Genomic DNA, 11,653 nt, shown 5'->3' with positions numbered 1-11,653 from the left:
TAGCATGATCAGATTACGCTTATACGGCTATCGTTGCGGATTCTTCAATTTCATACTGACAAATCACATTAATTTAAAAAAAAATCCTTCATTCCCTGCTCCGAGTAGGCATAACAGAACAAAACAAATCCGCCGATCGCCGATCCACATTCTACGCGCTAAAACGGAAATACGATCGATAACGCATATGCTGATGATTATGAGAATGCGAGAACAAACGAATCTTGAATTTAGTGTATCGAAGCGATACAGGCGAAAAAGGGAACAGCGTTAAACAATTATTTACAGCTTCACACTATTATTCTTAAAGGACCACGACATCGATAGGTTCTAATGGCGTTTTTTGTTGTGTTTGTTTCTTGCTGTTGTGACTATTTCGCTCTATGTGAGAATACGTGTGTGTGTTTGTTTGTTTTGTTTGTCTTTTCTGCGGCCGCGACACCGCACCATACCTAAGGAGAATCGTTTGTTCGCCGCATTTTCATAGACGCCTTACTTGGTGTATTGGAAGTTTTTATGCACCGTCGGCTTGATATCGTACACCAGCGTAAGAATTTCGCTCAGCAGCGCTGCCTTGTTAACCGAAATCGAACGATTCATCTCGACAATCTTACTGGCAGTATCCGCATCGATCTTAGCCGCTACACCTTCACGACTTCCCATGTGCTGTTGGAAAGGGAAGGACAACACACCGACATTAATATAAAACAAATGTTCCGCTTGCATTGACCACCGGAATAAATACCTTCGCCTCGAATTCTTTAAACTGTCTCTCGCGTTCCTGACGGTATCGTTCGATTTCTTCCTGTGCCTCCTCCTTGGCCTGTTTCAAACGTCGTTGCTTTCCTACAAGATGCAAGTTTTACTTTTAGTTTGTTAATTATTCAACAATGTACCATGTCTGTATGGTTGCATCCTCGTTGTCGAGTCTCCTGGATGGATGATTGTGAGGCAAGGCCACCATCAAATGGGTAGGTAGCGCTCTTGCAATCATTTGTACTATCGATTTTTCTTGATGACACTATGCTACAAGAGGACAAACGAGCGACACACACAGAAGAAAAAAACGTCCCAAACGACTTACGTTTTCTAGCTTCGCCCACTTTTTCCGCCGCACGCTTTTCGGCAGCCAACAGTTGCTGTATTCCTTGCGTTTGGCTGGCCATTTTGTAAGTGCTGTTGCGTTCGGTCGGATTGATGATGCTGTGCTAATCTCGAGAAGAGAATTTATTAATTCGCACTAAATTCCACGCAATGGAACAATCGCCTTTTTTTCTTTTCTTTAGGAGGAATTAAATGACAGCTTTGTTGACAGCTCATGTAAAAAAGGAAAATTAGCAAGGCTGGGCCATAGCTGCGAACAGGCGTTTGCGGAAGAACGGTAAAAAGGCCTTTTTGGGTGTATAAATCAACTGAAAAAATACCTATAGATACACTGCCGTAAACATTAAAAATGTTTTGATTCTTATTTCTGAGTCATAAATAAACGCAATAAAACACAAACCAGAATACAGTTAAGCACAGCAATGATTTGCAAATCCGCCCCTGAAAACTCACAGCAACAAAATGTACCCCCTTTCTGTCAGTGTGTTAAACCGTATGACGTTTGAGAGAAATGTTCGTGACCCAACCGCTTATTCGCTTGAGCTTAGCGAAAAGATCGCATCAGAAATTATTGCAAAGGCACGCCAGAATAATTTGTAAATTCTTCCTTGATGGCTTCCCTTTCTGCGGAAAACTTGAATAAAATCTCATATTAAACACCCAGCTAATCGCGTTTTCTTAACCGGAACAACACGATAAAGTCCCGTGTTTGTGTGTTTTGTTAGGGGTTTCGTCCGACAATGGTGTGCGAGCGAGAAAAAAACATGGCGTCGGCTAGTCAGGCGCACATTCTCGTGTTATTTTATGCACAGTTCTCAAGGCATTAATTGGCTAGAATAAAGGCAGTGAAAAACGGACACCGATTTGATATGGTAACAGTTTTGAATTGAATAGATTGAAGTATGTGCACGGCGTGATTGTTGTTTTGCACACTTGTGCAATTGCATGTTGGCATCGGTCGGTTAATTTGGGCGGGCACTTGGTGCAAGTGAAAACAGTGCTAGGAACGATTGGTCTGCATGTATGTGGAGTCATTTCGGCAGCGCATTTTGGGTCCAAATTGTTATTGGTTGGCGTACAACATCTCCACCGGAAGATTAGGTGTGTAGAATGCTCACTAAAAACGACGCGAGGAATTAAGTGATGTCAAGTTCAGTGTTCAAAGTGTACGACTCTTCAAGTCGCGATGGGTTCGGAAGCGATGCCGGTGCAAGCGGCACTATTGGCGCGAAGGACGGTGGCTTGAGCAACTCTTGTGCCGTTCACGAAGATCTTAAGCTCGATTCCAACCTGGTCATTGTGGTCAACAAGGATGGATTTGTTTCGGTGGATCAAGTCACGCTGCAGAGTCTCTTAGGTAATTGTGTATTATTCATTGTGTGATTTAATTGAGCTCTTATCGATTTTTGTGATTGTAGCCAACGAAACGAACGATACGTCGGTCAGCGTGGTTCGCATTTCATCACCGACGCCAAGCATCGAGGAGGAAATTGAAGAAGAGCAACGGCTTCTGAAGGAAGCGAAACAAAAGCTAGACGCCGATGCGGATGGTGCCAGCTCAAATGAAGATTCGAACGAGGACAGTAATTCCGTAGCTGGCACTAGTTCCGCTACGTCAAGTGTTGCCGGCATACCAACGCGGCGTGGTCGTCCTGCTGGGGGTAAGAAAAGCTCCGGCACAATGCTGTTGGGAGAGGAGGATGATCCGAAGCACGTAAGCCTCACGATTGAAGCTTACTATTCACCAAGCGAAGCGTCCAGCTTTGCTGCCCAAGTCCTCAGCTTAACCGGGTACGAACATCCGCTGCGCAAGGAAGCGGTGGATATCGAATACCTGAAGCAGATCGTTGCAAACGATCATTGCTACACTCCACTTTCTTCCCCTACGCAAAAACTACCGCCCAGAACCGTGCTGGATGATATTGATTCTTCGGAGGAATCCGCGATATGCACGACAAACAAACCAAGCTCTGCCATTGGGAAGCTTACTGCCGTTCGAAAAGGAATCGATGTGAAGCTGAATAAAACTGGTCCATCAGCGGCATCAAGTACGGCTGCGATATTACAGAACAAAGCGAAAAAACCTGTAACCAGCTCGGCTACCGTAACACCGGACCAAAAAAGCGTAACCAAACCCGGTAAACCCGTTGCAAAACCAGAAATTGACGATGAAGATGACGACGATGATTTCGATTCGGATTACTCGGAAGAAGAGTCTTCCTATTCAGAGGAAGATGACGAGATGGATGTCGATTTTAGTGTCAGTGGACGTACGGCGAGTAAGAAACGGAAGCAAACGGTAAAACCTAAAATATCTCCAAAGACATTACAACGAGTGCAGTATAGAAAATCAGATGTGAGGGAGCATCCGGAGCAACTCGCCAGCAAGGAAGGAGATAAACAAAAACCGAGTAAAATTGCGATCAAATCTGCAAATCCTACCATCGTAAAGACATTACTGCAAAGGGCAACATTAAGTAAGGGAGAGCAACCCGGTAAAGGAACACCAGCGAAAAAGGACATTGTGAAAGTTTACCCAGGCTCCTCATCCTCGTCAGGATCATCGACGCCGACAAACGTAAGCAGCAAACATCCGTTACAGAGTGTAGTGTTGGAAAAAGTTGTGGCCAAACCCGACTCTAGCCAACCGAAAGCTTCCGCATCGACGTCGAACGTCCCGACGACAGTTTCAACGACCGTATCAGGTACTTTGTCGGTGCCTAAAAAAGAAAAGAAACCGAAAACCAATCTACATGATGCGGTACTATTTAGTGACATGTCGGCTCTGTTTTCCACTCCGGATATAATCAAGAAGGTTAATGCTAGTAAAGGTACCACTCCGACAAGCACTTCTCCTGGTGGGCCTTTGATCATCAGTACCGGCCAACAGAGTACAGCACCATTAAAACCGCAAACTTTGCCGAAACCTAGCGAGCAGAAACATACCGTGGCACCATTACCAGTAACTCCAACGACTGTTGCCCATACATTGCCCGTGAAAGAACAACGATTACAAGTAGTCGATACGATAGTGCAGAAAGATTTGCGCCAATCCGTGCCCGTCGCACCGATTGCCAAGACTGGTAGCGCTGAACAACTGCAAGAACAACAGCATCCATCTACAGAAATTCCTGGCATTGTAAAAATCTTGGAACAAACATCCGCCAGTACGGTCGAACCGAGTGGATCAATGTTAACTGTTCCGTTGCTGCCTGAGTTGAAACCGATACAACCGGTCGCACCTATGGCGAATCTTTTGCCCGATACTAGCATCCTAGAGGCGCTCAATAGCAATGATGATGCACTGCCGGAAGAGTTACTAGAGCATGTTGCAGAACTGGCGAAAAACAAGGAACTACAGGAAATACTTGACAAGCAAGTACTCGGAGTAATCGGTACGGAAGGATTAGGACTCGTACCTCCGGTTATCCCTATGGCTGATGCTGGTGTGACGCATCTCATGCCAGAACAACCTACGGTAGTACAGGAAGCTTCCGCAAGTATCACGCCCACCACCTCTTTCCCAGTAGTTCCGCCGATGCAAAATGTTGCTCCTGATGCATCCTTGCCATTGAATTCCACCGAACCCGTATCGCAACAGCCGGCGACTAAAGAGCAAACTGTACCCCGGAAGGATGCGATACAAATCCGTCGCAGTGATGGGCGCTTAATAACGCTACCACCGATAGAAGCACCTGCCACACGTGCCTCGAAGCGACGGGCACAAGTAAGCGATACACCTAATACACCGTCAACGGTTCGCAAATCAATCGATCAATCACCGATCGCCGTCACCGTTGTAGCGGGCTCGGAAACAATGGCTCCGGAAACTCCGAAATCATCAAGACGACCATCTGTAAAAATCGGAAATACTCCAGCAACATCCTCATCGCGGCCTATGACACCTGCCGGGTTGGTCGAAACGGTTGGTACGAACGATCAAGCCGAACAGCAAACAGTTGACGACGCAACGAAACTGAAACGCATCAACAAACCCCGCCAGTCAATCGATAGTACTCGTGCTAAGAGAGTAAGCTCAACAAATGTGGCCATCGTCATCGAAGCTGCACAGGATGATGATTACGAATCGGATGAAAGCTGGAATTCGGAGGACGATCCGGATCGGTAAGTTGTGGCAGCGAATTAACTTGTTAGGTGGCAAGTGTCCTCATATTTTTGGTTTTATGCTTTCTTGCAGGCTTTGGTGCATATGCAGACAGCCGCACAACAATCGCTTTATGATATGCTGTGATTCGTGCGAAGATTGGTTCCACGGGAAGTGTGTCAACATAACCAAAGCGATGGGACAGCAGATGGAGCAGGACGGTATTGAATGGACTTGTCCAAACTGTTTGAAGAAGAAACAAGATCGTCAGGTAATTATCGATACAAATAACGTTTTATTTATAGTCCTTGAAGCTAAATTTTGTCTCTAAAAATTGATGACTTCTAGACAAAATATCATGATTTAGAAGCAAAGTTAGATGGCAACGACTATATCATAAAGAAGCATGCTAACATTACTGTCCTTACCTATGATTTTAGCAACCAAAGTTAATGGCATTTTGGCAAAAGGCTACCGACGCTGGAACTACCGATACAACAACCCCATCCTCGAAAACTCCACAGCCTAGTGCTAGCACATCTTCGACAGTGGCGACTGGCAGTGGCGATGTGCCCAAGTGTGTCGTTTGCAATAAGCAAGCTAAACCAAGCTCGATTTACTGTAGTGATGATTGCATTCGGAAGCATGCGTCGAATACTGTTGCCAATTCTATGCCCGCTTCCAAGACAGAGAAGCCGAAGGAGCGTCCCAGTGTTCCGTCGACATCCGTGTCAGTGGCCGCTGGGGTGGCTGATATAACGAACGACAGTCAAATTGTGAGCAATTTTCTTTGTACACGCTACTTTACCCAACGCATCACTTAATAATTTTTTATTTCATTTGCAGGTGATTGTAATGGAGCGAAAAACGGGCCGTTGTTTAACGGGGAAAAATGCACCTCGAGTAGAAAACCTCAAGAGCTGGCTGCAGGCTCATCCAACGTTCGAACTCGTTCCGCCCACCTCGCAGCAGGGTCAAATTATCCTTAAAAAGCAGGCCGAAATGCGCAAACAGCAGCTCGACAAGGAAGCGGCAGAAAAGAAAGCTTCGTCATCCGCGAACATCGTAACTACATCCTCCGGTGGAGTAGGTGCGTCATCATCGCCCAAAGTTCAAACTCAGCTCAAATTTAATGAGCAGAAAAAGATAGTCATATCGACACCAGCATCGGGTTCGACAACAACGACTACCAATAAATCACAAAATACACCCAAAACTCTCTCCACACCAAGCAGTAAGCAAGTTGGACAGAAATCATCTCTGTCTGCTAGCAGTACTACTTCTCCGGGTTTGCTTGCTAAAGGTGCCGGTACACCAGGAGCTAGAGCTGTATCTAGTTCTGCGAATCAACAGAAGCTAAGTGTGGTATTACCGGGAAGCAGCAGTAGTGGCAGCACACCGACGACATCTACCACACCAGTAAATTCAACGAGCAGCAATAACAAACAGAGAAAACCGACTCAAACGCCTTCGCCCGCCTCAGATCAAGCGAAACAGTCCCGAAGTTCCAAATCGTCAACTACTTCCGCCGGTGAAAACATTCGTGTGACCGTCAAAAAAACATTAAAGGTGTGTATTGTTTCCACTTCTTAATAGTTATAAACTTCCTTCTACGTAAAGGCCCCGGGCCTCGGGAAATTTCAAATTGTTGAAATAGATTTCAGTTTTTTCTCCGTTGCCTGGTGTAGGTAGCTTGTGTATGCGCCTGGTTCTCAGCATGGGATTTTAAAGCGAGAAAATTTCGCTCTAACACTCACTCACGAAAATCTGATATTTTTATTTCCCCGCGTGACCCGCTCCGTTAAGATTGGATTGTACCGTAAAAATTTCGCCATTACATGGGCCTTAAAGGACAGTCTATGCCTTGCTAGTTTGCTGTAGAATAAAACTCTGAAGAATAGAATAAAACTCTGTTCTTTGGATGCGTTATACACAAGTTTAGACTAGAGGCAAATTTTTGCCCCAGAGCAAACTCTTGGAAATAGAGAAACGATACAAATATCATAACAAACCGACCAATGAACGGTCTTTCACACGACAGCACCAGATATCGAACCTCAATCGGAACGTCAAACCATGAACCGGAACCAAAATTTTTCTCGGTCCAAAGATCTAAAAAAGAAGAATAAATAGAGGTTTTTCGGCGAATTTAAAAACAAAATATTATTGGATAAATAGGATAGGCTAAGATTAGTGAAAGTGAATTGTGGCGCTGAAAATGTTAAGTCGTCGATTGAGCGGTTGAATTAGATCTACGATCATTGAAAAAACAAAATGAATTTAATTTAAACAATAATTTACATTTCCACCAGGAACATCTGATGCAACGTACCGCTGAACTGCAAGATGATAGCACATTTAATCGACTCACAGAAGAAGAGATTGACGGTTTCGTAAACGACACCGAGCATCAAATGTTTATGCTTTTCAACAAAGACACCGGAATGAAGTACCGCGCTAAGTACCGATCGTTGGTGTTCAACATAAAGGATCGCAAGAATTTATCGTTGTTCCAGAAAATATCGGAAAAACTGATAGAACCAAAGCAATTGGTAAGTGCGAGCCACCGCAGATGTCCAAGAACTGTTAGAATTACTTTTTTGCGTTTTCTCTTATTAGGTTCGTATGACGGCCGACGAGTTGGCTAGCCAGGAATTGGCGCAATGGCGAGAAAAGGAAGCCAAACATCAGCTGGAGATGATAAAGAAATCGGAACTTGATTTGCTTGCTTGTGCGAAGAACTATGTACTGAAGACACATAAAGGCGAAGAAGTGATCGAAGGCAAAACGGACGAACGTGTACAGCTGGATCCGTCCGCACCCGTTGAGGATGTGGTCTTGCTGTTAAACAATTCGGCCGTCAGTAGTACCAGTGAGCTGGAGGACACATCGTCCTCATTTATGGAAGGTTCGCATCGTTCGAAAGATTACGATTATGGCGTGTATGGTAAATCATACTCCGGAATGTATGGCAGTGGATCAATATCTAGCAGCAGCAGCTCAACATTGCTCGCCGGCGGAAAGCTGGACGGCGGCCACGCGTCTGGTGGTGGTGCTGGTTCATCATCATCTTCGTCGCGCAAAAAGGAATCTCGTCGAAGTAGTCGCAGTCGCAGCCGGGGAAGAAAGCATGAACGCGATCGTTCGCGAGATCGGAGTCGTTCGAAGCACAAGCGAAAGCGTAGTCGTGAACGCAGTCATGAAAGACATTCTAGCCGGGATCGTGATCGGGAGCGGGACCGAGACCGTGACCGAGAGCGCGATCGTGAACGAGATCGAGAACGGCATCACAAGGGACGCGAACGTAGTAAAGATCGCTCGAAGCATGAAGCGAAAAGCTCGCGGGATAAAGAATTATCTTCAAAAAGTTCGTCTGATAAACGTAGATCTTCGACGGCCAGCCGTGGCCCGGAAGGCTCCGATCCAAATACAACTAAAGATGTTCTCGAATCGGAACGGAAGACTAGTAAAACCAGTGAAGCCCAAAGTAAACCAACTACGGGATCGTCGAAAAAACGGGTAGATGTTGCAAAAGATACAACAAAGCCATCAGCAACTGAAACAATCAGTGATAAGGAAACAGAAGCCAAGGATACAAAGATCCCAGAAGGAGATCAACCGAGCGACGGTACCGTGTTGGAAAAGCAAGCATCGGAAAAGATTGATGATGGTACGACTGTGTCGACGATAGCAGCAGATATTCCTAGCAAAGACACGAAACCAGACCAAGATCAGGAACCGTCAAGTACGGTAACAATCCCAACACCGCCCCACTATCCTTTCGATGGCCAATCGGCAGAGGAGACGAACAGCGAAGTGGTTGATCCACAAAAGCTTGAAGCAGAAAAGAACCATTGGACCGGTAGTGTGCATATGATCGACGTGGCAAGCATCGAAATGTCAATACGCGCGGTGAGCGGTGAAATCCACGATGTGGTTAAAAACTTTACGGAAGACCTGAACATCTGCGGTACCATCAAGCCGGAAATAGTGTGGGAGTACATTGGGCAGATAAAGAAAAGCCCGAACAAGGAAGTTTGCTTGGTGCGATTCCATTCGAAGGAAGCTAGCGCCTATTACACGCTGTACAACCATTTGCACTCACGCAAACGGTACAGTGTTGTGAAGTCACCGTCAGCTTCCATAAAGGATTTTTACATCTTTCCCCTGCCGGCAGATCAAATGATACCGATGATTCTGAAGCCGCTCAGGGGCATCGGTATTATAGAAGGAGATAATAAGCCGAATCTATTGTTGGGCATACTGGTGAAGATTAAGGGTGGTAAGCGCCCATCGTCATCGTCAAATGCAACGAGTGGCTCCACTGCTCCACCAAAGGTGAGTAGTGAATAAGTACCATTAGATGGAGCTTTATATTATAATGATTTTCCTTTCTTTCATCAACTTTTGTGCAGATTGTACGACATCAGTCGAGAAGCACAAATAGTGCAGGAGGTGAAAAGGCGAACATTGCTGCTGCCGCAGCTGCTGGTGGTACATCAGCTTCTGGCAAATCCGATCTAATGCAACAAGTTATCACAAAATACGCCTCTAAAGAATCCCCCAACGAAGTTAGTAAGGGGCCTACCAAATCTACCGGATCGGAGAGTGGGTTGAAGCTCGATACGACGGTATTGCGTGTTGAAACGAAAGCTAGAGCAGGATCTTCCGAAACAAATACTCCAGATACGCCGATAAACGATCCAATGGATGTGGATGTGGATATGGATATTATTAAGGCACCAATCGCAGGAAAAGGTAAGGATATTATCAGAAAAGTTCCAATGTTAACTGTGGGTAATTTGATGTTTGTTCGTGTTATTTAGTAACCGTGTCCGCAGAAGGAAACAGCAACAGTAGCAGCACAGTTGCAATGGGTCGTGTGCCGGAAACTAGTTCGATGCTGCTCGACGACGATGATGATGAACCGTACTCACCCGGTGGCGGTAGTGATGACAGTAATTTTGCCGATGTAACCGCTATCGTCGATACGTCCAAAGTGCAGCGTCCCAGGGGCACCACCGAGCATGGCGATGATCCGGACGAAGAACGGATGCGGATGGCAATGGATGAGTTGAACAGAAAAATTGCCGAACAAAAGAACGAAATCGTAGGTCTGATCAGCATGGGCGATTTCAAAGAGGAGGAGATTAATTCCACATTACCCCCATCCTTAATCAACGAAATACCCATACCACCAAATTTGTCACAAATTCTGGCCAGTATTAAGGGTGGTAGCGGCGGGACTGTGGGGGTTGTTGCTGGTGGTGGTGTGGCCGCACCAGAACATGTTGGTGAAATTTCTTCAGGATCATCCTCTAGTGGAATGTTAGGTAGCGCTCCAGTAGTGGAACCAATGTCGGCTATTATAAATCGACCTTCCGAAACGCAAGAGGATGAAGAAGAGTACAATCCGACGACACCGGCACTGTACGGTTCGTACAAAGCAGGACCCTCGATTCCATACGCCGCTATACCCGTTGTCAACAGTCAAGGTGATATTGATGAGCGCATTCTACCAGGAGCGTTACTACCACCGACCGTAACGACACAAAACGTTGCCGCGTTCGATCCGCTGGCAACACTGGCAACTCCCGCAGTTGTGCTGGCCAACCTTGCGGCTTCCTTGCCATCGGTCGCTGTTTCCTCTCTACCGGGCGCTGCGTCAAATGCAGGTGAAGGCGAGAGTCGTTTAGCGAAGCTTACCGACGAAGAATTACTTAGCATGGTACCGGACGATGCAATATTACCCGATTCTTCGTCGAAAGATGCGTAAACATATGAAAACCGCAATGCAACTTATGCACATTGCACTTCATTGCTGATCATTCAGTTCTGCATGAAACTCATCGTTTTGCACAACATGTAGAAACGGAATGTAAAAGCCGGGAAAACGATCGTTAAGCTTAAAGTTACACAATACATAGTAAGCAGTTCCGATCGTAAACGTTTTGACTATTGACCTACTCTGAGACATATTAGTGTTATGGGATTCCTTGCCATTCCTGCAATGTGCACGATTTGTTTTCAGCATACTAAGCGTGGGCATAAATGCAATATACACACTTTTAACTGCACTAATCGCGGATGCATACAACGTTCCATTGCTACATATTGTTAGCAGCGATAAACAAAATTTATCATAAATTTCTATAATGGATTTTTTTTGCTTTGGAAAATATTAGTGCAAAATGTTATCGGAACTTGTGATCCGCTGCAATAGAAGAACCAATTATTGCAGTGCTACTTCTCCCGTGTAGTAGTTGCAGTAGACTATTCCTGCGAAGGTGTCTGTCTTAGCGTAAGATCTGAATCCGTATTTGCAACAATTGTAATATATACATATATGTGAACTATCCGTTAGATTATATTTTTGTAAAAAAAGAACCAGGAACAAACATTTGGAATTGTGATGTCAAAAAAAACCGAAAACCATTAAACCTG

General features: G+C 45.3%; 2 protein-coding genes across 2 annotated transcripts; one reads left to right on the top strand and one right to left on the bottom strand.

Annotated features, from left to right (window-relative positions):
- Window positions 1–461: 461 nt before the first annotated feature.
- LOC126563329 (V-type proton ATPase subunit G-like) lies at window positions 462–1,183 on the bottom strand. The gene is made up of 3 exons (XM_050219961.1): window positions 1,085–1,183; window positions 746–846; window positions 462–666 (listed from the first exon to the last, which is right to left on the bottom strand). Exons 1-3 carry the CDS (start codon window positions 1,164–1,166, stop codon window positions 493–495), a joined length of 357 nt encoding a protein of 118 aa, XP_050075918.1. The 5' UTR covers window positions 1,167–1,183; the 3' UTR covers window positions 462–492.
- Window positions 1,184–2,210: 1,027 nt separating this feature from the next.
- On the top strand, window positions 2,211–10,994 carry LOC126561262 (uncharacterized). The gene is made up of 9 exons (XM_050217228.1): window positions 2,211–2,461; window positions 2,523–5,229; window positions 5,303–5,480; window positions 5,650–5,985; window positions 6,056–6,778; window positions 7,522–7,761; window positions 7,829–9,547; window positions 9,625–9,967; window positions 10,036–10,994. Exons 1-9 carry the CDS (start codon window positions 2,248–2,250, stop codon window positions 10,983–10,985), a joined length of 7,410 nt encoding a protein of 2,469 aa, XP_050073185.1. The 5' UTR covers window positions 2,211–2,247; the 3' UTR covers window positions 10,986–10,994.
- The last annotated feature ends 659 nt before the right edge of the window (window positions 10,995–11,653 follow it).

Source organism: Anopheles maculipalpis, chromosome 3RL (genome assembly GCF_943734695.1).
Source record: "Anopheles maculipalpis chromosome 3RL, idAnoMacuDA_375_x, whole genome shotgun sequence".
NCBI classification, from domain to species: Eukaryota; Metazoa; Arthropoda; class Insecta; order Diptera; family Culicidae; genus Anopheles; species Anopheles maculipalpis.
The sequence above is the reverse complement of the archived record's forward strand: the minus strand, read 5'-3'. Positions and strand labels throughout refer to the sequence as shown.